The following is a 22,264-nucleotide window of genomic DNA, read 5'->3' as shown; positions in this document are numbered from 1 at the left end:
TCAGAGAAGGAAACAAGGAAGTGAGGGATGACATACTCTATACACATGTATAGCACAGAAAAAAAGGACAAAGAGGCCAGAACAAATATTAATTTTAAGACCTACTGAACTCTCAGCAAACTAAGAAAATAACCCTGTTTAACCAATCTTGTATGTTGTTATGCAATGTGTATTCATTTTCCTCCATATCAGTAAATAAATTCTCATTTCTCCACATGAATCTCTCCTGAACTTGTTTTTGTGAATAAATTTATATATCTAAAGTGCTAAAAGGTACCTGAAGTGAGAAAAATAAGACAAAAAATTCCAGGGCACAAATGGTTTATTTACAATCTAATCAGTCACAGTAAACTATCAAAAAGTAAGATCAAATATGGAATTGTAAAAATCCCTACAAAATAAGAAATCAAGTGTTCTTCCCTAATATAAATTATGTTCTCTTCCTTATATATAGACATTCTTCCTGGACATATAAGCTTTAAACTTCTTCTAAGAGTAGTAATACCTATACACTCATAGATAGTCCACAGTAGATCAACAATACACATTTGTCAACTGATTGGGAATGGGTGTGCAATCTGTATTCAAGCCAACCCAAGTGAAGCTAATAGCCTGTCTAAAAAGTGAACCCATAACCTTTGTCTCATTAACACTGCACTCCAGCTGTTAAAGATTCAAACACTAACTTGGATTTAAAGGAGGCTGAGGGGCAGTAAAACACTAACAACAGCGAGAAAATTTATATAGTCAAGTCTATACAAAATTTTCTATTAATGGAAACCAGCTGCAAGAATGAGAGATGAAGTTTTCAGGATTTGAGCCTGGTGGGAATACTGATGGGACTTTTTCTGTTCCAAGTTTCCATTTTGAAAGGGAGACCCTTTACTTCATTTTTCCTTCGAACTCCTAAGAATACCTTTCTGAAATAACTGTTCTAGATCCCAAATTATCTATGTACCAAAATATACCAACTATGGCTCTGAAGAGCCATTCAAAGTCATTCCTTATATGAAAAGCCATGCATCTGCCAAAGTACTAGTTGTGATTTAAATTGTTTCCAATATGTGATCCATAAGACCTCTACCACAGCTTAATTCAAAGTTGTGAGATTTAGACTTCATGATCAATATCAAAGATAAAAATCACTGACAAAACACTGTGATAAAATATTCACCACTAGTTGTTTTCACCATAATTCTATTCTGATTGCCACAATTTAATTTTACCATTTGTAAGTATTTTTCCCCAAGCTTTGGTTAATTAATTTTTCTCCCACACAGCTCATAATCTATTTAAAAACCGAGTGTAACCATCTTAATACTTAATATATGCCACCACCTGCCCCCCACGCCAATAACAAGAAAGATACTGTATATACACATATGGACTTTGCTTTCCCGACATAACTACCAGCTTTTCCAGTACAGATACAATATCTGCTTTGTGCAGAAACTGCCCCTAGGAAATTAAGGCAGTGGATTTTATCCATCATCAAGAAAATCATTTATGCAAGCTTTTAAAACTAGAAAGAGATGAATACTGATTTCTCAGGCCAGTATAACTCAGAAATCCTAGGGTTAGGTGCAAGAAAATATGTGATTCTAGTTCTGAAGGCAGAGTAAAATTTCTCTAAAAGATACCTTTAGAGCCCCAGACAAGAGGCAAGAATATTTGCATCAAATTACCATCAAGTCAAAACCATTATAAAACTGGTTTTAAAATGAAAAAGCAAGAAACAAACCTCAATTTTGTCTGTTTTGGCATCTCCCCAGTATATTTTGCCTTCATCATAATCCAAGGCTAAACCATTCGGCCAACCAAGAGAAGTGTTAACCAACACTACTCGGTCAGAACCATCCAGAGCTGCTCGCTCAATTTTCGGGATTTCTCCCCAGTCAGTCCAATACATGTACCTATAGAAGTATAAAGAAAATGAGCTAAAAACAGATAATAAACTGTAATTTTCAGATATCCTAAAGGTAAGAGCCACCTCTCATACGAGACTGATATCAATTAATACCATAGAAGGGGGTATGAAAACATAGCACTTAAACATACCAAGAGTATGTTTACGACATTTATAATAGCCTCACATAAGCTTGTAGGGAATTTTCAGATCAAACAGTGTTTTTTAGACCTGGTAATAAAAATGCCTTCCAAAAATGAGATTCTATTTTTAGTTATGTTTTTTGAAAGTATTTTTTGTTCCTTCCCATGAACAGCCCTCTCCTTTTCTTACTGGCTTGTCATTTCTCACACAAAAAGGTTATCCCAGTAGTAATCAGATTACAAACTGAATTCTGAAAATAACTAACTCTCCCTATAGTGCTAAAGAATTCTTCTGGCTTCTGGGAGTTTTAGTGGCTCTAAGACATTGGTATACTTTGAGGTATAATGATTTGGCACTATGTTTACCCTCAAAATGAATCTCCTAGTTGGCAAATAACATCAGTGAGTATGCAGAAAGCTTTGTTTCTCTGAACTGTGGTCAGCGTGTTATAACCAAAAAAAAAAAAAAAGACTAGGAGCCAAGCTGCATGGCCTCACAAAATTTTGAAAATCAAGTCATTATACATTTGGAAATATATAACATAAGATACATGTTTTACTATATAATTCTAGAAGTACTGAAAATGGGGTAAAATAAAGTCTTCTTTTCTAAGGGAAGAAAAAGAGTTCTGAAAACAATCGCTTTCCACATTTTTCACGGTCATGATGCAACCTCGGCAAAATCTGCAGCCAACACCCAAAGTCAGCAAGCATGGACTTAATTTAGAAAGAAAAAGTATTCAAAACATTCAAGGAAAAAAGCTAGCAATTCTTTAACTTGAGATTTTATTACAATCACTATATTCTAAAAATAGAAAGCCTTAAAGAGCTGTTTATTGGAAACCATACATACTTCATATTGTTTTTGTCAATATACTTTATGGACCTGTAGAAAACAGAAACACCAGGTAAAATTTTCTGTCAACAGAGTTTCTTACCCAACCATGGGATCTAACACAATAGCCCGAGGTTCCTCTAAGTCCTCTGAAATCAAGATCTTCCTCATGGTCCCATTGAGCCTTGTCACTTCTATTCGATCAGTGCCAGTGTCTGTCCAATAAAGATTTCGGGCAACCCAGTCAACAGCAATACCGTCAGGATGTGCAATCTGAGCGGTAACCACAAACTGACTTCCAGATCCATCTATGAATGAGCGGCGTATGGCCTTCACTTCATCATCAGTCCAGTAGATATAGCCTTCCACAGGATCATAATCTATAGCAATGGCATGACGGATATCTTCTAACTGTAGAACAATGTCTGTGAAGTCTGGTGTATCCAAAGAAATGCGTCTCAAGTCTGTCCTTCGTGCTAAAAGCAATAGTTCAGTGGCACCTAGAACAAAGTGGAATAAATGAAAGAAAACCTCAAAAAAGAACTGAAACCCACAGGCAAAATTTAGCCACTCTAAATAAAAGATGCAAAACTTCTTCAGGAATGAAAAGTAAATGAATATAAAAGAATACTAGGGTCTACTTAAGATAAAAATGGAAAGTAATGAAGTGAAATAGGAATAAATTGACTATGAGGTGAAGCCCCACAAATCCAGTTTTAATTCCCTCTCTGGTTTCATTCATTATGTAGCCCCTGGAATTAAAACCACTATTTGCCCTGGCCGGTTGGCTCAGCGGTAGAGCGTCGGCCTAGCGTGTGGAGGACCGGGGTTCGATTCCTGGCCAGGGCACACAGGAGAAGCGCCCATTTGCTTCTCCACCCTTCCGCTGCGCTTTCCTCTCTGTCTCTCTCTTCCTCTCCCGCAGCCAAGGCTCCATTGGAGCAAAGATGGCCCGGGCGCTGGGGATGGCTCTGTGGCCTCTGCCTCAAGCGCTAGAGTGGCTCTAGTCGCAACATGGCGATGCCCAGAATGGGCAGAGCATCGCCCCCTGATGGGCAGAGCCTCGCCCCTGGTGGGCGTGCCGGGTGGATCCCGGTCGGGCGCATGCAGGAGTCTGTCTGACTGTCTCTCCCTGTTTCCAGCTTCAGAAAAATGAAAGAAAAAAAAAACAAAAAAAAACAACCCACTATTCATAAGTATAATGAATAGTTAGTGAGTAAGTAACGACTAAGAAGCTACAAGTAGCTATGACAGGAGGAAAGAGACAGAATATAGGTCCTTTGTTCAAGAAGTATGTTTTTAAAAAGTTAAGAAAATCTAGGACAAAGATCATCTGTGATTGATGAAGATGTTCTAAAATTGGATTGTGAGGGTTGAACAACTCTGTAAATTTACTAAAAATCATTGACTGTACAATTGAAATAGCTGAATTTTATGATATGTAAATTATATCTCTGTGAAACTGTATTGCCTGAACGGGCAGTGGCACAGTGGATAGAGTGTAGGACTAAGATGCGGAAGACCCAGGTTCGAGACCCCCAAGGTCGCCAGCTTGAGCCCAAGGTCGCTGGCTTGAGCAAGGGGTTACTTGGTCTGCTGAAGGCCCGCGGTCAAGGCACACATGAGAAAGCAATCAATGAACAACTAAGGTGTCGCAATGCACAACGAAAAACTAATGATTGATGCTTCTCATCTCTCCATTCCTGTCTGTCTGTCCCTGTCTATCCCTCTCTCTGACTCTCTCTGTCTCTGTAAAAAAAAAAACAAAACCAAACAAACAAACAAAAAACTGTGTTGACAAAGATAACTATAAGGCAATGCCTGACAGAATTAGCACAAAAGAAGGCTATGGAGAAGGAAATAGCAGCAGCAGAGAGAGGGGATCAGATAAACATAACACAGTAAGTAGTTAAAAGTAAGAGTGGTGGAACTGGCCCTGGCAGGTTATCTCAGTGCTAGAGCATCGGCCCGGCTTGTGGAAGTTCCGGATTTGATTCCGGCTAGGGTACACAGGAGAAGTGCCCATCTGCTTCTCCACCTGTCCCCCTCTGCTTTCTCTCTATCTCTCTCTTCAGGCCCCACTGGAGCAAAGTTAGCCTGGGCACCGAGGACAGCTCCATGGCCTCCGCCTCAGGTGCTAGAATGGCTCAGGTTGCAACAGAGCAATGCCCCAGATGGGCAGAGCATCACCCCTTAGTGGGCATGCTGGGTGGGTCCCGGTCGGGCACATGAAAGAGTCTGTCTCTCTCTCTCTGAACTTCTCACTTCAGAAAAATAAAAAATAAAAAGAGTGGTGGATCTGCTAGAACTGGATTCAAGTAGTTATACAAACTTTTAGGCAAACACCTAATTTCTTTGTCTGTATCTCACAGGGTTGCTGCAAGAACTCAGGAATGTACTAAACATAAAAGTACTCAATAAAGGCCCTGGCCGGTTGGCTCAGCGGTAGAGCGTCGGCCTGGCGTGCCAGGGACCCGGGTTTGATTCCCGGCCAGGGCACATAGGAGAAGGGCCCATTTGCTTCTCCACCTTCCCCCACTCCTTCCTCTCTGTCTTTCTCTTCCCCTCCCGTAGCCGAGGCTCCATTGGAGCGGGGATGGCCCGGGCACTGGGGATGGCTCCTTGGCCTCTGCCCCAGGCGCTAGAGTGGCTCTGGTCACGGCAGAGCGACGCCCCGGAAGGGCAGAGCATCACCCCTGGTGGGCGTGCCGGGTGGATCCCGGTCGGGCGCATGCGGGAGTCTGTCTGACTGTCTCTCCCCATTTCCAGCTTCAGAAATTGAATAAATTAAAAAAAAAAAAAAAGTACTCAATAAATATTAGCTAATAACATATTACGATTATCATTACAAAATACTTTTAAATTTTTATTTTACTTTTTTTTAAATTATTGACTTTAGAGAGAGAGGAAGGGAGAGAGAGTGTGAGAGACAGAAACATATGTGTCCTGACCAGGGATCGAACCCACAACCCTTGCATATCAGGACAACATCCCAACCAACCAAGCTACCGAGCCAGGACTTCATTGAGTTTTAAAGCATATTTATGAAATATTTTAAACTCAAATTAGTATTCAATAAAAATATAGCTGAGACTGAGCATACTAAGCTCAAACTTTTATTTTATTTGTAATGTTCAAGTAAATCATTAGCAAAAAGTTACCTAACTATAAAAGTTAATAAAAGATAGTAAAAAACTGACATGTGAAAAAGATTTCCAACCAAAGAAATGAATCCACAGGAAAATGCTGGCATTAAACTTCAAAAAAATAAGACAAAAACAAACAAAAAAACTGCAAGCATCAATCTGAAATTATAGTTGAAAAAACTGAGAAGAGTAAAGCTTTCAACATCAGCTTTTTCAGTCTACAATTAATTGTAAATAAACTCTGTCCTGGAGAAAGTACAGCCCAAAATGCCAGAGCAGGAATCAAGCAGGAAAAACTGTAAAATTCACTGCCTCTGCTGTAACTACCAAAAGGTGCCAGCCCAAAACTTTGCAAACAAAAAAGTCATAGAAAGTGAAGCTGTTAATTTGAGCAAGGTGATCAAAACAGAATAGTTAACTTAAGGCTACTACATGTCAAATAAATATCTGAATTTCAAAATAGTAAACATGTACATCTGCATGCTATGAGGGAGTAGACAAACCACTATTGCTAAAATAAATCCTGTTTTAAAGTCAGGCTACATATTTTTAAACAAAAAAGCAACATTACAAAAACCTTTTGTTTAAAATTGAAACCAAATTATTGTTTGCCATGGAAACCATCTGACAAGAGTCAGCCAGCTTCACCTCTGACTATGAGGATAATTTATCAATGCCAAGTCATGACAAATATTCTGTACACCGGCTCAATTCCATCTCTCTGACTCCCTGACCCCCTTGCCAGGAACTCTCTAACCGACTCCAAAATAAAGGCTTCTGCTTTTCAGAGTTAGATAAAGAAGCCATTGCGAAATACAACAATTTTCTTACCAGGTCTTGCTGGTAGTTAGAGAACCAAATGGTGGTCCACAGGAGTAAGAATGAAGACTAACATTAAGAAGAAAAGAGAGGACCTGGTGTTCTCCCAAACCAGAAGTTCCTTGAAATGTCCTAAGTATACTTCTCCAACATGCCCTCTCTCTACAAAGAATTAAGAAAATAAGGAGAAGAGGCAATGTAGTTGCTAAGTATAGAGAGAGAGAGGTTGCTCTAAACAGTACAATTTGGGATTTCTTTCTTCTTCTGTTGTTAAAAGGCAATTAAAAATATTGTTCAATTATTTTTCAGAAAATATTATCTACACCATGACAGTCTTTATAGTTAAAAGTCTAATAAACATCTTTTCCTTGCACAGAGGTTCTTTATGTACAAGTGCTAACTACTGTTAAAAATGTATTCTTTATGAGAAGTAGTACACATTTCCATAGGAATCAATTGTGATATAAATGACCAAGTGTTGGTAGAGAAAATAGCACCTAATCTTTTTTTAAAAATAGCACGTTAAAAAGTACTACAATAACTTAGAAAATTGTTTTCCAGAAGCCAAAAAACACAAAACACCCATTATAACCAATTATACAGACTAATATTAAGTAACAAGTCTCTCAAAGCACTATAACCTATAGAGCTTATTATAGAGAAATAAATCATAAAAAATCCAATTGCTATTTAAAATTTTTTCTTCTTCGAGACCATGTTCTTACCATCTTTGCAAGTTTTTCCATTCTCCAGGAGTTTGACCCCAGTTGGGCAAGCACACTGATAAAAAGGCTTGACTGGAGACATCAAACACAAGTGGGAACAACCACCGTTATTAATTCCACATGGATTTGTAGCTGTCAAATATAAATCACACTGATTAATACCAATGATTATAGATGACCTCCTTCACTCTAGGTACACAAAGGTTAACAACCATAACATGAACAACTGTGATAAACCAAATTATTACCAAATGTCATCCAGGTGCTTGACTACTACACCATCTGCAAGGAAGGGAACTAATCAGTGAAAATTTACTAAGCATTCAGTATCCAAAAAATAATGCAGGAGGTACCTGCCCTAAAGCAGCTTACAACCTAGTCAGCATGCCGAAATTAACAAACTAGGAAACAATATAAAACCATAAAACTGAATCCTATCTTACATATTATAGACTCCGTAAATAAGTATAGAGTCAAATGGGAAATAAATCAGTAGGGATTAAAAAACAAAAGCTTCATGGAGGATGTATAACATGACAGGAGTCTTGAAGGACAGGAAAAATAGATAAGAGGACATTTCATGTGTGATGAAACCATATGAAAAAAAGCATGGAGGCTGTACACTGGGAGAATAATAAAGTAAATAGTCTAACTGGAAATTAAGGTTTCTGTTGACTAATAAGAACTAGTTGAATGAGCACAGAGAATGAGAACAGACTGGTAGAGGGCTCGGAAAGCCAAGAAAAGTAACTCCAACATTGAAAAACCACACTTCGGAAACATTAACATGGAAAGACAAGCATATGGATTTAAAAAGGGAAAACTCAGAAGCAGAGATTAATTAGCAAATTTTTTAAAAACTATAAAAAAATGAATTTAAATAATACAGAAAAAATTAGTGTAAGAGACCAACCATATATGAAAGATAAAAGAAAAAATATCACAGAAAACTGCAAATTCTCAAACTAGTAAAACATAAAGGACCAACAGTGTCATTAAAAAACAAACAGGGAAATAATTTCCTGAAGGCTAACCATAAGAATAAAAAATTCATACATGTGACTAAATATTTTTCTTTGTAGAAAAGAGTAACACATTTTTAAAAAACATTTTTATGAACCCATAATCATAAGATTTCAATATAACAAATTCAACATTTGACTCTGTCTCCCTAAATGCAGGGCAGCTAATACAAAACAATGTATAATCCAAAAACCTTTCATTTTTGGCTGTGGAATACAATCAGACACATGCCAAACATTTATTTACACACAAGTGCCAAACACTTAACATTCTCAAATTCCTTTTAAACCTTATTCTATTCCTCTTCGTAAGTAATGTCAGCAGTCAGAGCCTGAGTCATTGTAAAGGCTGACCAAAAAACTAAAGTAAGACTAAGAAAATAGGGGGTGGGGGTGTACACAGAAAAGTTTAAATGGGTATTTTATTCAGCAACCTGAGGTACTTAAATTTACCAGTTAGATTAACAGAAGTTTCCATTCAAGTAGAGTCTGTTTTTAAACATACTCATAGGAAACATCAAACACATTAGAGAGACATAATATAAACAAGAAATTCATTTGTGCATGAGCTTTCTCAAGTTCTTATTTCATTTCCCTCTTCTCTACCTCCGTAACTCTAAACTCAAAAGAAGGGGCTGAGGGGATCTGTAAGGATAGATATCAAGCTACAAATGGTTAGGCTATTGTTCACCCGAATTGTATTTTGATGTTTCCTCTACTTTTTATTCCTTCCTGCTACCTTTGGATATGTCCTCCCGCCTCCTGCCTCTCAAGAATGCCAGACATCACAGTGCTAGACAGTGGTTCCAACTTGCAATTTAAAAATCAAGATCACTTACCATTTGGCTGCCTCTGTTGGCTGAAGGCATGTATATCCATGGGAGAGAAGATGTTAGAATGGATTTCACGCAGACCCTCTCCAGTGTACTTGTTGCAAGCCAAAATGGAGTGTGTATTCCAGTCAGTCCAGTACAATGTGTCCTCAAATAACGTCAAGGCAAAAGGATGTGGAAGAGAACCTTTAACTACTGCCTGCCTATTAATACAAAGAGAAAAACTCAATTCTACATTTTATTCTTTTATCAAAACTTTATCTCTCCTATTAAAAGGTTCTGTAATCCACATCGACACATACAAATCCTGAGTAGCACATATCTTAAGGTCAATTACACTTATGAAAAATAAGTCACATAGTAAATTCAAATATACTTTAATGATATCCAAAACCCCCAAACCAAGTACTTCAGAGAAGTTCTAATGAACCTTGGGTAGCAGGCCCCCAGCTTCACTAGAAGCTACCAGGTAGACAGAGAAGGCCCAAGCATCAGCACTATCTATTCCACATCTCTGGACTCATCTTCCATCTTTCCACATAGTTCATCTTAGAAACAGAAATGTGGGCAAAAAGAAAAATACTAGAGTTTACAGCTGGCACTGGGAAGTATATAGTTTTAAATCAGCAATAGGGTGTTGGGGAGGAACAAAGAATATAAGCTCGTCTCTTCTATCACTACTTATGGTTTCGATAACTGAAAGTAAAAACATACGCACGAGGCTAAAAAGGATTTCTGGTAGAGTTTTCTCTGCAAATCCCAGTCTAGCTCCAGCAAAAGATCATCTCAGCTGTCTTTCTGCTATATGGTTTCTTAACCTCCACAAGTCACGTAGCAAAAAGGATGTCCTGCCACTGGCAGAATGTGTTCATGAGACAAAACAGACCTAAAATTTTCACAAGCAATCTTCTCTATGAAAGAAAAGGTGGCGAGCCTGATCAGTGCTAAAGGCACAGAACTTTACAGTGTCATGGAGAGTTTCATCATTAGTAAATACTCCTGAATAATGAACAAAAATGTTTTTAGCCAAAATATTTTAATACTCAAGAAAATAAATGCTTTGACATTTTCACAATATCAAATATAATATTCTCATAAATAACCCAGGGAGAGAAGGAATATTGGAAGGAGGGAGGGAGGAAGAGAGAATATAATCAACTGAAAAAAAATAAAGAGTATCATGTCTTTTAGAGAAGATAATGCAATTTTAGGTCCTTGAGGTTATTTGATTATCTGTAATATCTAAGAGACTACCAGCAAAATAAACTGAGAGCAATAAAGTAATTTTTATCTAAGTAGAATTAGCATCTGTTATTGCACATGAAATGGTCCTAGAATAAGGTATTTTATATTTGGGGGAAACTTTTTTTGATTGAATACAAGATTAGCATGATTAGTTTAACAAACCTTCTATTTTAGAACCATACCAACTCTGCCAGCTGCCACATTACCACAATTTTCTTCTCTCATTTTTCTTAATTCTCTTGTCTTTGACAAATTATTTTCTTTCTCATTTCCCAAAAAGAACTATTACAATGTCTATTCCTAAAGTGGTTTCTTCCACTTCTGAAATGAACAGCTTTATTAAGTTCACTAAAGTGATATGGTATTTACAGGAGTGACATCACAGTTTAAGTACTAATTTAAATAGATCTGCATATTTCACCGTCAAGTCTTCCAAAATTCATTATGAAAGAGTTCTGAGAAGCAGCCAAGACAGGCATGTAACACAACCAAAAAATAAATAGTAAAAACTAACTTAATCAGCACTTCATTGACAATCATTAAAAACTGCCAATTACATAAATCAGACCTTTGAAAAATTTTGGGAAGAGAAAGGCCTTCTAAGTCCTTTGTATACTATTAAGTAAAAAGTTAAAATTTACTATAAAGAACTAAGCACACAATAATAAACCGGAAAAATAAAATCTCTCCCTTAAAGATACACTCATACACTGATTGAAAGCATTTATATATTGATAAGAAATCAAATAGAGCTGAGTTCAAATGTGATTACTACTTATATCATTTCAGCAAGCTTTGCTTTCCTCATCTGTAAATGGAAGATATTATTTTTTTTAGAGAGACAAGAGACAGGAAGGGAGAGAAATGAGAAACATCAATTTTGCAGCTGCATCACTTTAGTAGTTGTTCAGATTATTTCTCATACGTACACACCAATGGGGGGAGACTCTCAAGCCTGTAACCTTGGGGCTTCGAACCTGGGACCTCAGTATCCTAGGTCGACACTCTATCCACTACACCACCACTAGTCAGGCAGGGAAGATAATAATTTAACCTCATTGTTTTATTGCAAAGATTAAATTTAGAGAAATTAAAAGAATTATAAGGAGATACCACAAACAACTTTATGTCAACAAAACATACAACTTAGATAAATCTTAGAAAAAAAACATATTATCAAGACTCAAGAAAAAACAAAACTTTAAAGACCCAGAACAACTAAAGAAGCAGTTAATAATTTTAAAATCTGCCCAAAAAGAAATATCCAGGCCCAGGTGACTTCACTGATAACTTCAACCAAATATTTACAGTAGAAATATCAACCTATCACACACTTTTCCAGAAAACAGAGGAAGAGGAATATGTCTCAACACATTCTATGAGGCTAGTATCACACTGATAACAAAGCCAGAAAAAGAAAAAACAAAAAAAGTAAACTACAGACCTATATCTCACGAATAAAGACATAAAAATCCTCACGGAATATTATCAAACCAAATCTAGGAACATCTAAAAAGAACTAAACCATAACCAAGTGGGGCTTATATCAAAAAGACAAGATTGGTTTAACAAATGAAAACCAATTATTTCAATAGATATGTTCATAAAACAAAAAAACAAAACTACAGAATTGTCTCAATAGATAAAGAAAAAGCATTAGACAAAACTCAATTACGGTAAAAACTGTCAAGAAACTAGAAAGAGAAGGGAACTTCTTCAACCTGATAAAAGGTCTCTAGGGAATCCTACAGCTAATATCATGCTCAATGAGAAAAAAATGTAATTCTTTCCCCTAAAGATCAGCAACAAGTCAAGGATATCTTCCACTTAACACTGTACCAAAGGATCTAGTTGAAGACATCTAGCTTCTTCTCTGAGACAACATCAAATGTGAATGACACGGATGCTGTGAACATGCGTGGAAGCCCAGAACGGGAGGCCATGGCAGCTTTTACAGATGCCTGGGCAGCAGCCACAGGGGCCACAAAGCTGGTGAAGGCAAAGCTGAGGTGAGTGATCCCCCTCACCAAGCTGGGTCACCTGTTAAGTACATAAAAATCAAGTCCCTGGACGTCTATCTCTTCCCCCTGACCATCAAGGAATCTGATATCACTGATTTTTTTCCCCTGGAGGTTTCCCTCAAAGATGAGGTTCTAAAGATTAGAACCTCAGATTAGTCTGGTGCAAAAGCTGACACACATGGCCAGTGGACCTGGTTCAAGACATCTGTCACTACTGGGGATTACAACTGACTTTACTTTGTGGGTATTAAGTGCTCCAAGGAGGTAACCACTGCCATCCATGCAGCCAGGCTACCAGGGCAACAAGACCAGCAAGCCCCACACCTCCCTTGCAATGTTACTGGCCCCTGTAGCTCTGTGTTTGTGCAATTCATCTCCCCCCCTCACCCCCCCAGGGAAACTGGCATTTTCATAGGCTTCTGTACTTAAAAAGCTGCTGGAAATGGCTGGTACTGATGACTGCTACACTTTGGCCAGGAGCTGCAACCTAGAAAACTTTGCCAAGGCTACCTCAGATGTCATCTGCAAGAACTACAGCTATTTCACGCCTGACCTCTAGAAAGAGACCATATTCACCAAGTCTCCCTATCAGGAGATACACAGAAAGACAGAGAGATAAATGGAATACAGATTGAACAAGAAGAAAATCCAGACTGAAGAAGAAAAACTGCCATTATTCACAGATGGCATGATTATGTATGTAGAAAATACTAAAGAATGTTTTAAATGCCTCCCCAACCTACTTAATTCAGCAAGTTTGCAGGATACAAGGTCAATATACAGAAATAAATTGCACTTCTATACTAACAACAAAAAACACAAAAATTCCTATGGTAAACTAATATTTGACAAGGGAATCAAGAATGGAGAAAAAACAGTCTCTTGAATAAATGGTGCTGATAATAGCTATTTAAATGTAAAAAAATGAACACTAGGCACACCTATTTCATACCACTTACAAAAATTAACTCAAAATGGATTGAAGACTTAAATGTAAGACCTAAAACTAAAAAACTCCTAGAAGAAAACCACAGGGGAAAAGCTCCTTGACAAAAGTCTTGAAAACGATTTTAGATATGACACCTAAAGCACAAGTAGTAACAACAATAACACAATACAAGGAGGACTATCGCAAACTAAAAAGCTTCAGCACAGCAGAAGAAATGATCAAAAAAATGTCAAGATGCCTCACCTGTGGTGGTGCAGTGGATAAAGTATTGACTTGGAATGCTGAGGACGCCAGTTCAAAACCCTGGGCTTCCCTGGTCAAGGCACAAACAAGAAGCAACTACTACAAGTTGATGCTTCCTGCTCCTCCCCACTTCTCTCACTCTCTCCCTCCTCTCTAAAATCAATAAATAAAATCATTTTTTAAATGAAAAAAAAAACCCAACCTATAAAATGGGAGAAAATATTTTAAAATTGTGTATTTAATAAAGGGTTAATATCCAAAATATACAAAGAACTCACATAAATCAGTAGCAAAAATAATGATCCAATTAAGAAATGGACAAAGTACCTGAATAGACATTCTTCCAAAGAAGATATTCAAAGCGCCAACAGACACAATGAAAAAGTGCTCAACATCACTAATCCCAAGAAAAATGCAAATCAAAACCACAATGAGATAGCAAATCCTACCTGCTAGAATGGCTATTATGAAAAAGACAAGAAATAACAAAAGCTACTGAGAAAAGAGAACCCTTGTATACTGTTGATGGGAATGTAAATTGGTACAACCAATACTGAAAACAGTATGGACATGCCAAAAAAAATTCAAAATCCAGCAATTCCACTTCTGGATATATACATGTATGAAAGAAAATCACTATGTCAAAGAGAGATTTGCACCCCTATTGATTACAGCATTATTTACAATAGCCAAGAGATGAAAGCAACCTATGTGTCCATGGAGAAATGAATGGCTAATGAAAATATAAGGTATATATTCATGATGGAATGCTAGTCAGCCATAAAAAAAGAAAGAAATCCTGTCATTTGCAACAACTTGGATGGACTTCAAAGGCATTACGCTAAATGAAATAAGCCTAAAAGAGAAAGACAAGCCCTGGCTGAGTATCTCAGTTAAAGTGTCATCCTGAGAAGCCAATGTTGTAGGTTCAATCCCTGGTCAAGGCACATACTCTTCCAGGGGTCGTCAAACTTTTTATAAAAACCGCCCACTTTTGCAGTGCTGGTCAACCTGGTCCCTACCGTGCAACCAAACAGCGCCGCGATTGGCTCATCATGAAAGCTGGAACGCCCACTAGTGGGCGGTAGGGACCAGGTCTACCAGCACTGCAAAAGTGGGCAGTTTTTATAAAAAGTCTGCCGACCCCTGCCAGTCAACCAATGAGTGCATGAATAAGTAGAACAACAACAAATCAATGTTTCTCTCTCTCTCTCTCTCTCTCTCTCTCTCTCTCTCTCTCTCCTTCTTTCTCCCCATTCCCCTCTCTCTAGAATCAAGCAATAATTTTTTAAAAATTTTTTGAGAGAAAGGCAAATAATATATGATCTCACTTCTATGTGGAACTTTTTTTAAATACAAATATTGAATTTAAGTAATTCATTAACATCATAAAAACATAACTGAATACTTGAGAATATATTTAAAAGAGAAGAGACCATATACAAAATGGATCATAGAACTCTAATGCTCACAACAATTAGGGGATATTTTATTGCTTCACATTCACTTTGAAATATCCCCTAATTTTTGTGAGCAGTATAAATGTAAGCGTTAAAACAATAAAACCTTAGAAGAAAAACAGGCACAAGTCTTCATAATTTTGGATTAGGTAAAGATTATGTTAGGACATCCAAAGCACATTCAACAAAAGAAAAAACTGACAGATTGAACCTTATTACAATCAAAAACTTTTGTGCTTCAAAACACATCAATAAGAAAATAAAAACACAAACTACAAATTGACAGAAAATATTTCTAACTCATATCCAATGAAAAAACTGTATCCAGAATAAACTCTTACAACTCAGTAAGAAGATGAATAACTCATTTTTAAAATGGTCAAACAACTTGAATAATGTCTTTAACATCCGAGCCTTAAGTGAAGAAAGGCTGAGCTACCCGGTGTTTAAGAAGATTATAGGCAGGCCAGACAGAAGTTAATAATGTATCTGGAGTAGAAGCAAGACAGTAGCAGACCTAAATCACTTCAGCAAAATCTGGAATTTACTTTTTCCCAAGTAACTGTTTTCTCATGATCATATAAGGAACAATGGTATGTTCACTACAAAAACTTGGAAATAGAAAGTATGTATATCTTTCAGCCCTGGCTGGGTGATTCCGTGGGTAGTGTCATCCTGGTGCATGCACCAAGGTCACAGGTTCATCCAGTCAGGGCACATACAAGAAGCAACCAATGAGTGTACAACTAAATGAAACAATTAAGTGGAACAAGTTGATGCTTCCCTCTCCCTATTTCACCCTTCACCGCCTCTCTCTCTCAAATGGGGGAAAAAATTTTAAAGCGTATCTTTCTAGTCCTTTATTATGGAAACATGTAAAGGACCAATATAAGAAATTTCCAAACATCAGGGGTAGAAAATATGGTTTCTGCTTTTCAAATAGACAACCAACTAACCAACAGGGTTTAGAACTAACAATTGGTAATAATTAATTAGATCTAAATCATAGCCCCCAACAGGACAGAATAAACAGCCAAATTGAGAAATGATGGGGGTACTTGTACTTAAACCAAGAACAAAAAGTATTTACCATCCCTATATACTGAGCTTCTTCCCTGGGAATATATAGCAGCAGGCCCTAAGGTCCTGCTACACCTTAACAATGGTTAATTTGCACTAAGAAAAAAAATGAAGACTCAAACTCATTCTCTCATGTTGATTAATAAATATATGTGACTATAGTTTTTGTCCAGTGACTGGGGGGGGGCGGGGGGGGAGAGCATCAACTTGTTGTTCCACTTACTTGTTCCATTACTTGTGCACAGTTCTGATATATGCCCTGACCAGAGATTTCAGTGCTATGGGACACTTTATCCAGAGTCACCTGGCCAGAATGTCCGCACGGTGTGTGTGTATTTTTATTTTTTTGCAGAGACAGAGAGAGAGTCAGAGAGAGAGAGAGATAGGAACAGACAGACAGGAACGGACAGAGATGAGAAGCATCAATCACCAGTATTTCGTTGTGACACCTTAGTTATTCATTGATTGCTTTCTCATATGTGCCTTGACCGTGGGGCTACAGCAGACCAAGTAACCCCTTGCTCAAGCCAGCAACCTTGGGATCCAAGCTGGTGAGCTTTGCCCAAACCAGATGAGCCTGCACTCAAGCTGGTGACCTTGGGGTCTCGAACCTGGGTCCTCCACATCCCAGTCCAACGCTCTATCCACTGTGCCACCACCTGGTCAAACTATACATATATTTTTTAAATATATTTTTTACTATATATATAATTCATATATACTGCTCACAAAAATTAGGGGATTTTTTATCACTTCATATTCATTTTGAAATATCCCCTACTTTTTGTGAGTAGTGTATATTATATATTTACATACATATTTTTTACAAGTGAATTTTGTTAATTCATGGCATTTACCGCATCATAATGACCTGTTTCCATTTAACAAAATAAAGATTTTCATTGTGCTATTAAATATTATTTTTAATAGCTATATAGAACTGCATTGTTGTGCTATAATTAAAAAACCCATATTGTTCAACATTCAACACTTGTATTATATAAGGTATCTTTAAACAGAAACACACATTAAAAGTTTATATAATGATCAGTTAATAAAAATGTTTTGACCACAGGTTGGCAGGAACCTAGTATTTTATTTTCCCTGAAAGCAATGGTTCAGTTTTCACTATTTCAATGTATTCGACTTCACAGAATTAACTACCATAAAGAGAATCTACTATAAACTATGGAGGACCCGGGTTCGATTCCCAGCCAAGGCACACAGGAGAAGTGCCCATTTGCTTCTCCACCCCTCCGCTGCGTCTTCCTCTCTGTCTCTCTCTTCCCCTCCCGCAGCCAAGGCTCCATTGGAGCAGAGATGGCCCAGGCACTGGGGATGGCTCTATGGCCTCTGCCCCAGGCGCTAGAGTGGCTCTGGTCGCAACATGGCGACGCCCAGGATGGGCAGAGCATCACCCCCTGGTGGGCAGAGCGTCGCCCCATGGTGGGCGTGCCGGGTGGATCCCGGTCGGGCGCATGCGGGAGTCTGTCTGTCTCTCCCTGTTTCCAGCTTCAGAAAAATGCAAAAAACAAAACAAAACAAAAAAAACTATGGAAAATATTCTCACTAGTAAAGAAAAAAGTGCAATTAATATAAGAAAAATACATTTTAAAATTTCAAAATAGATAAAATTATCTTTTCTTAATAAAACTTAATATTTAAAAAATGGTAGATAAGGCCCTGGCTGGTTGGCTCAGTGGTAGAGCATCAGCCTAGTGTGCAGGAGTCCCGGGTTCGATTCCCCATCAGGGCACACAGGCGAAGCGCCCATCTGCTTCTCCACCTCTCCCCCTCTCCTTCCTCTCTGTCTCTCTCTTCCCCTCCCACAGCCAAGGCTCCATTGGAGCAAAGTTGGCCCAGGCGCTGAGGATGGCCTTGTGGCCTCTGCCTCAGGTGCTAGAATGACTCTGGTCACAACAGAGCAATGCCCCAGATGGGCAGAGCATCACCCCCTGGTGGGCATGCCGGGTAGATCCCGGTCAGGTGCATGCAGGAGTCTGTCTGACTGCCTCCCCATTTCCAACTTCAGAAAAATACAAAAAAAAAAAAAAATGGGGCCCTGGCCGGTTGGCTCAGCGGTAGAGCGTCAGCCTAGCGTGCGGAGGACCCGGGTTCGATTCCCGGCCAGGGCACATGGGAGAAGCGCCCATTTGCTTCTCCACCCCTCCGCCGCGCTTTCCTCTCTGTCTCTCTCTTCCCCTCCTGCAGCCAAGGCTCCATTGGAGCAGAGATGGCCCGGGCGCTGGGCATGGCTCTGTGGCCTCTGCCTCAGGCGCTAGAGTGGCTCTGGTCGCAATATGGCGACGCCCAGGATGGGCAGAGCATCACCCCCTGGGGGGCAGAGCACCGCCCCTGGTGGGCGTGCCGGGTGGATCCCGGTCGGGTGCATGCGGGAGTCTGTCTGACTGTCTCTCCCTGTTTCCAGCTTCAGAAAAATGAAAAAAAAAGAAAAAAAAAAAAAAAAAAAGAAAAAAAAATGGTAGATAAGATTATACAGATACTGTGACAGTAGAAAATTAGTAACATCATTCCATAAAACAAAAAGATGGTCTTAAAATCTCTATGTACCCTGATATATAAATCATACTTCTAGTTATTAATTCTAAAGATGTAATCAAAGATGTATTCATACAGGCTCCTCTATTCCAACAATATTTATACAAGTAAAAAATCATAGCCCTGGCCAGTTGGTTTAGCAGTAGAGCATCAGCCTGGTGTGTGGAAGTCCTGGGTTTGATTCCCCACAGCCACAGCTTGAACGGTTTGAGCAAGTTGGCTCTGGCCACTGAGGATGGTTCCATGGACTCACCTCAGGTGCTAAAATTGCTCAGTTGCTGAGCAACAGAGCAGCGGCCCCAGATGGGTAGAGCATGGCCTGGTAGGAGGCTTGCTGGGTAGATCCCAGTAGGGACACATATAGGAGCCTGTCTCTCTGCCTCCTCTGCCTCTCACTTAGTTTAAAAAAAAAAAAATTACAACTTAAAAAAATGTTTCACAATAGGACAGGTATGTTAAAAAACAACACGCTATTGTTCAACATTCAGATTTCTTTCATTTATATTTAATAGCATGACTGTTTGATCTTATACTTTTCTTAATTTTCCTTTTTCTTTTTCTTCCTTATACTTCACCTCTACCCTTTTCCATGGACTTTCCTACTAGACTGAATTTATATATTCTTTTTATGTCTGTAGGGATTAGAGGCTATACAAACTGTTTTGTTACATTTTAATTTCCTTTACATTTTAAAATCCTATTTCATCTTATTTTAGGTAATTATCAATGTCAAGATTAAGACAGTATCACTGCTGATATCCCATGTGTAAGGTAAGAAGTTAATATGGTTTTATTCCTGCCTGTCCTTCCTCATGTAACCATCCCACTACCATTTCTCATTTTTTGATAAAACCTGGGATTTTAGATATTATGTGCTCCATTTTTATGTTCTATTCCAAAATATCTCATGGTTGCATTAAGTTTTAAAAGCATGTTAACAACAATTATTAGATTTAACTGATTTCATCCTTCACAATTACTTAATTTTTTTGACTCCCCACTTTCTTTTGGACTTCCCCATGCTTAAGCTTTATACTCTAATTCATCTCTATCAGTCTTCTGAAGTATAGCAAATAAGTTTTTAAGAAAGAGCAAGGTATATACTATTATCTTGACTCCTTGTGTATTAATAATGTCTTCATTATTACACATGAACAACTCCTGGATCAATCTTCATGTCCAAAATCCTTCTTCCATTGTTTTCATCCTTGCTTCTTCAAACTATGGGATAATTTCAAGGTTATCTTCCGTTCCCCTGACTTGAAATGTGGGGTTTTTGGGGGTTTTTTTGGTCATCTATCTGGTTGTCAGTGCTTACATTGTTTTAAATTGAACAATCATGCTCTTTATTACACTGTTTTTACTGATCTTGAATGTATTCTTTCATATTACTTTATTTTTACACATGTCCTCTTGCACTTTGATAATTTTTTTCTCCTGCATTTTATAAGAAATTACAGAAAGATACCTGTTCTGATTCCTTAATACGGATTATTCCTCTGAATTGTAGTATCTTCTCATGTGCCCTGTTATTTTTTCCTATCATCTTATGCAAATTTTAGGGGGAGATTTGCACTTTATTGGAAGTTGAGATCAATTCTCTTACATCCTGCAAATTCCAGGTCCAAGTCTTCAGATCCAGAAGAAGGAAGAAGATAAATAAATTTTCAATTTATTACAGCTTCACTTTAATTTGGAAATCAAATCACCTGGGGGAGGGGGATGATCTGAAGGTAGTGATAACAACAGCATATTCATGTGTTTCTTTTGCACACTGCTGGTAGCACCCAGGAGTCAGCTGAGATAGACAGTGATCCTGCTTACTCTCTGGCACTGTTGCGCTCAGGCATAGCCAGTTTAACTATACCTCTGACCTGTGCCTAACATGCACAATCACGTCAACTATGGTTGCCATAATGTATGTGTCCTTCAGTGTCTGGTATATTTCCCAGAGGTGCTAACAGAATCCAGATGAGGCCTACCTTCCACCCTATCCCATCTCCTCATGACCTCCTGCCATCATACCTGGAGCTGTGGTTATTGCTGTTGATTTGGGTGAATCTCTTCAACTTGCTTCTTTGGAAAGCAGATTCTTCACAACTTCAGTAGGTGACCATTTGTCATTCTGCCTGGGTCTAAAGGGTTTCCTGGAACCCAGGCAAACAAGGATGGATGAAGACACAAACAGCTTAGTCGGATTGGGATATCCTTCTATCTCAAATCCTGGAGAAATTCTTCAAGGTTCCTGGTATGTGGATATTATCTCATCCTAAGTCTCTAGCATGAACGTAAAATCCCCATTTATAGTGCATGGTTTCAATAACATTACCCTGATAATAACTAGACATTTATATAACTTCTTAAAACTGCTCTGCTGGGCTGCAGACTCATATATCCAAAGCTCTCTAGACTTTATCACCCTAGTTTTCAGCAAGCAACTCAAATGCAAACATGTCCAAAACTGAACTCAAACTAATTCTCTATAGTAAAAAAAGTAGATGGCTCTATTCCCCTTTCCTGAGTATCTTACTGCAACAAATGGCACTTCCATCTAACCACCCAACCATTCAAAGCAGAAACCTAGGAAATATCACAGATGCCTTCAAAGATCCATGAGTGGTTTATTAGGATTGGGGCATAGTGTGCAAAGGGAGATTTGTATAAAATGAGGTTAAGCGTTTAAATCACAATAAAAAGTTTGTACTTTTTCCTGAGAACAATGATGATTTATTGGAAGATTTAAAAAAGTAAAATAACTAGTCTTTAAACTACCTACACAACTACCAAAATGGTCTTTGTAAAAGACAAATTCAACCGTGTCACTTTACTGCTTGAAATGACTACTGATGCTCTCAGGATAAAATTCAAATGCCTTACCTTAGAATATTAGACCTTGCATGATCTGGCTCTATCCATCTCTCTACATTTGCCTCCAACTATTCTGCCACATTTCCTGTTGCTGCTGAATTACACTAAACAAGTGTTCTTTAATAACCTTAACTGAAAACCTGATTTTAATAATTAGGAATTAAAATTTTCCAGAGAGAACTTTTATATTCCTACTAGTTTTTAAAGTTTATTATTTTTCTTCAGTGTCTGTCAAGACAGGTTAAAAAAGTATATTTACATCGTTGATACCTACGTTAAAATCAATTCACCATATACCTGTGTATCTGTTCGTGAACTCTATTCTATTCTCCTGAGCTCTATCATCCTTAGTACCTCATTGTTTTAATTATTCCAGCTTTATGGTATGTCTTGAAATAAAGTAAAAAGTT

The 22,264-nt window shown here is 38.1% G+C and overlaps 1 protein-coding gene and 1 pseudogene across 2 annotated transcripts in view; one reads left to right on the top strand and one right to left on the bottom strand.

Moving 5' to 3' along the window:
- The window catches only part of LRP6 (LDL receptor related protein 6), a 147,203-nt gene that overhangs the window by 58,991 nt on the left and 65,948 nt on the right, over nt 1–22,264 (bottom strand). For both annotated transcript variants that reach the window (XM_066355551.1, XM_066355552.1), the window contains 4 exons: nt 9,436–9,632; nt 7,575–7,706; nt 2,988–3,384; nt 1,742–1,913 (listed from right to left, as the gene is read on the bottom strand). In XM_066355551.1, coding sequence (XP_066211648.1) covers nt 1,742–1,913; nt 2,988–3,384; nt 7,575–7,706; nt 9,436–9,632 — 898 coding nt within the window. The remainder of the gene's footprint in view (nt 1–1,741; nt 1,914–2,987; nt 3,385–7,574; nt 7,707–9,435; nt 9,633–22,264) is intronic.
- Nucleotides 12,589–13,314, top strand: LOC136405142 (small ribosomal subunit protein uS5 pseudogene; annotated as a pseudogene).

The sequence above is a fragment of the Saccopteryx leptura genome, chromosome 1 (assembly GCF_036850995.1).
Source record: "Saccopteryx leptura isolate mSacLep1 chromosome 1, mSacLep1_pri_phased_curated, whole genome shotgun sequence".
NCBI classification, from domain to species: domain Eukaryota; kingdom Metazoa; phylum Chordata; class Mammalia; order Chiroptera; family Emballonuridae; genus Saccopteryx; species Saccopteryx leptura.
This window is presented reverse-complemented; position numbering and strand designations above follow the sequence as displayed.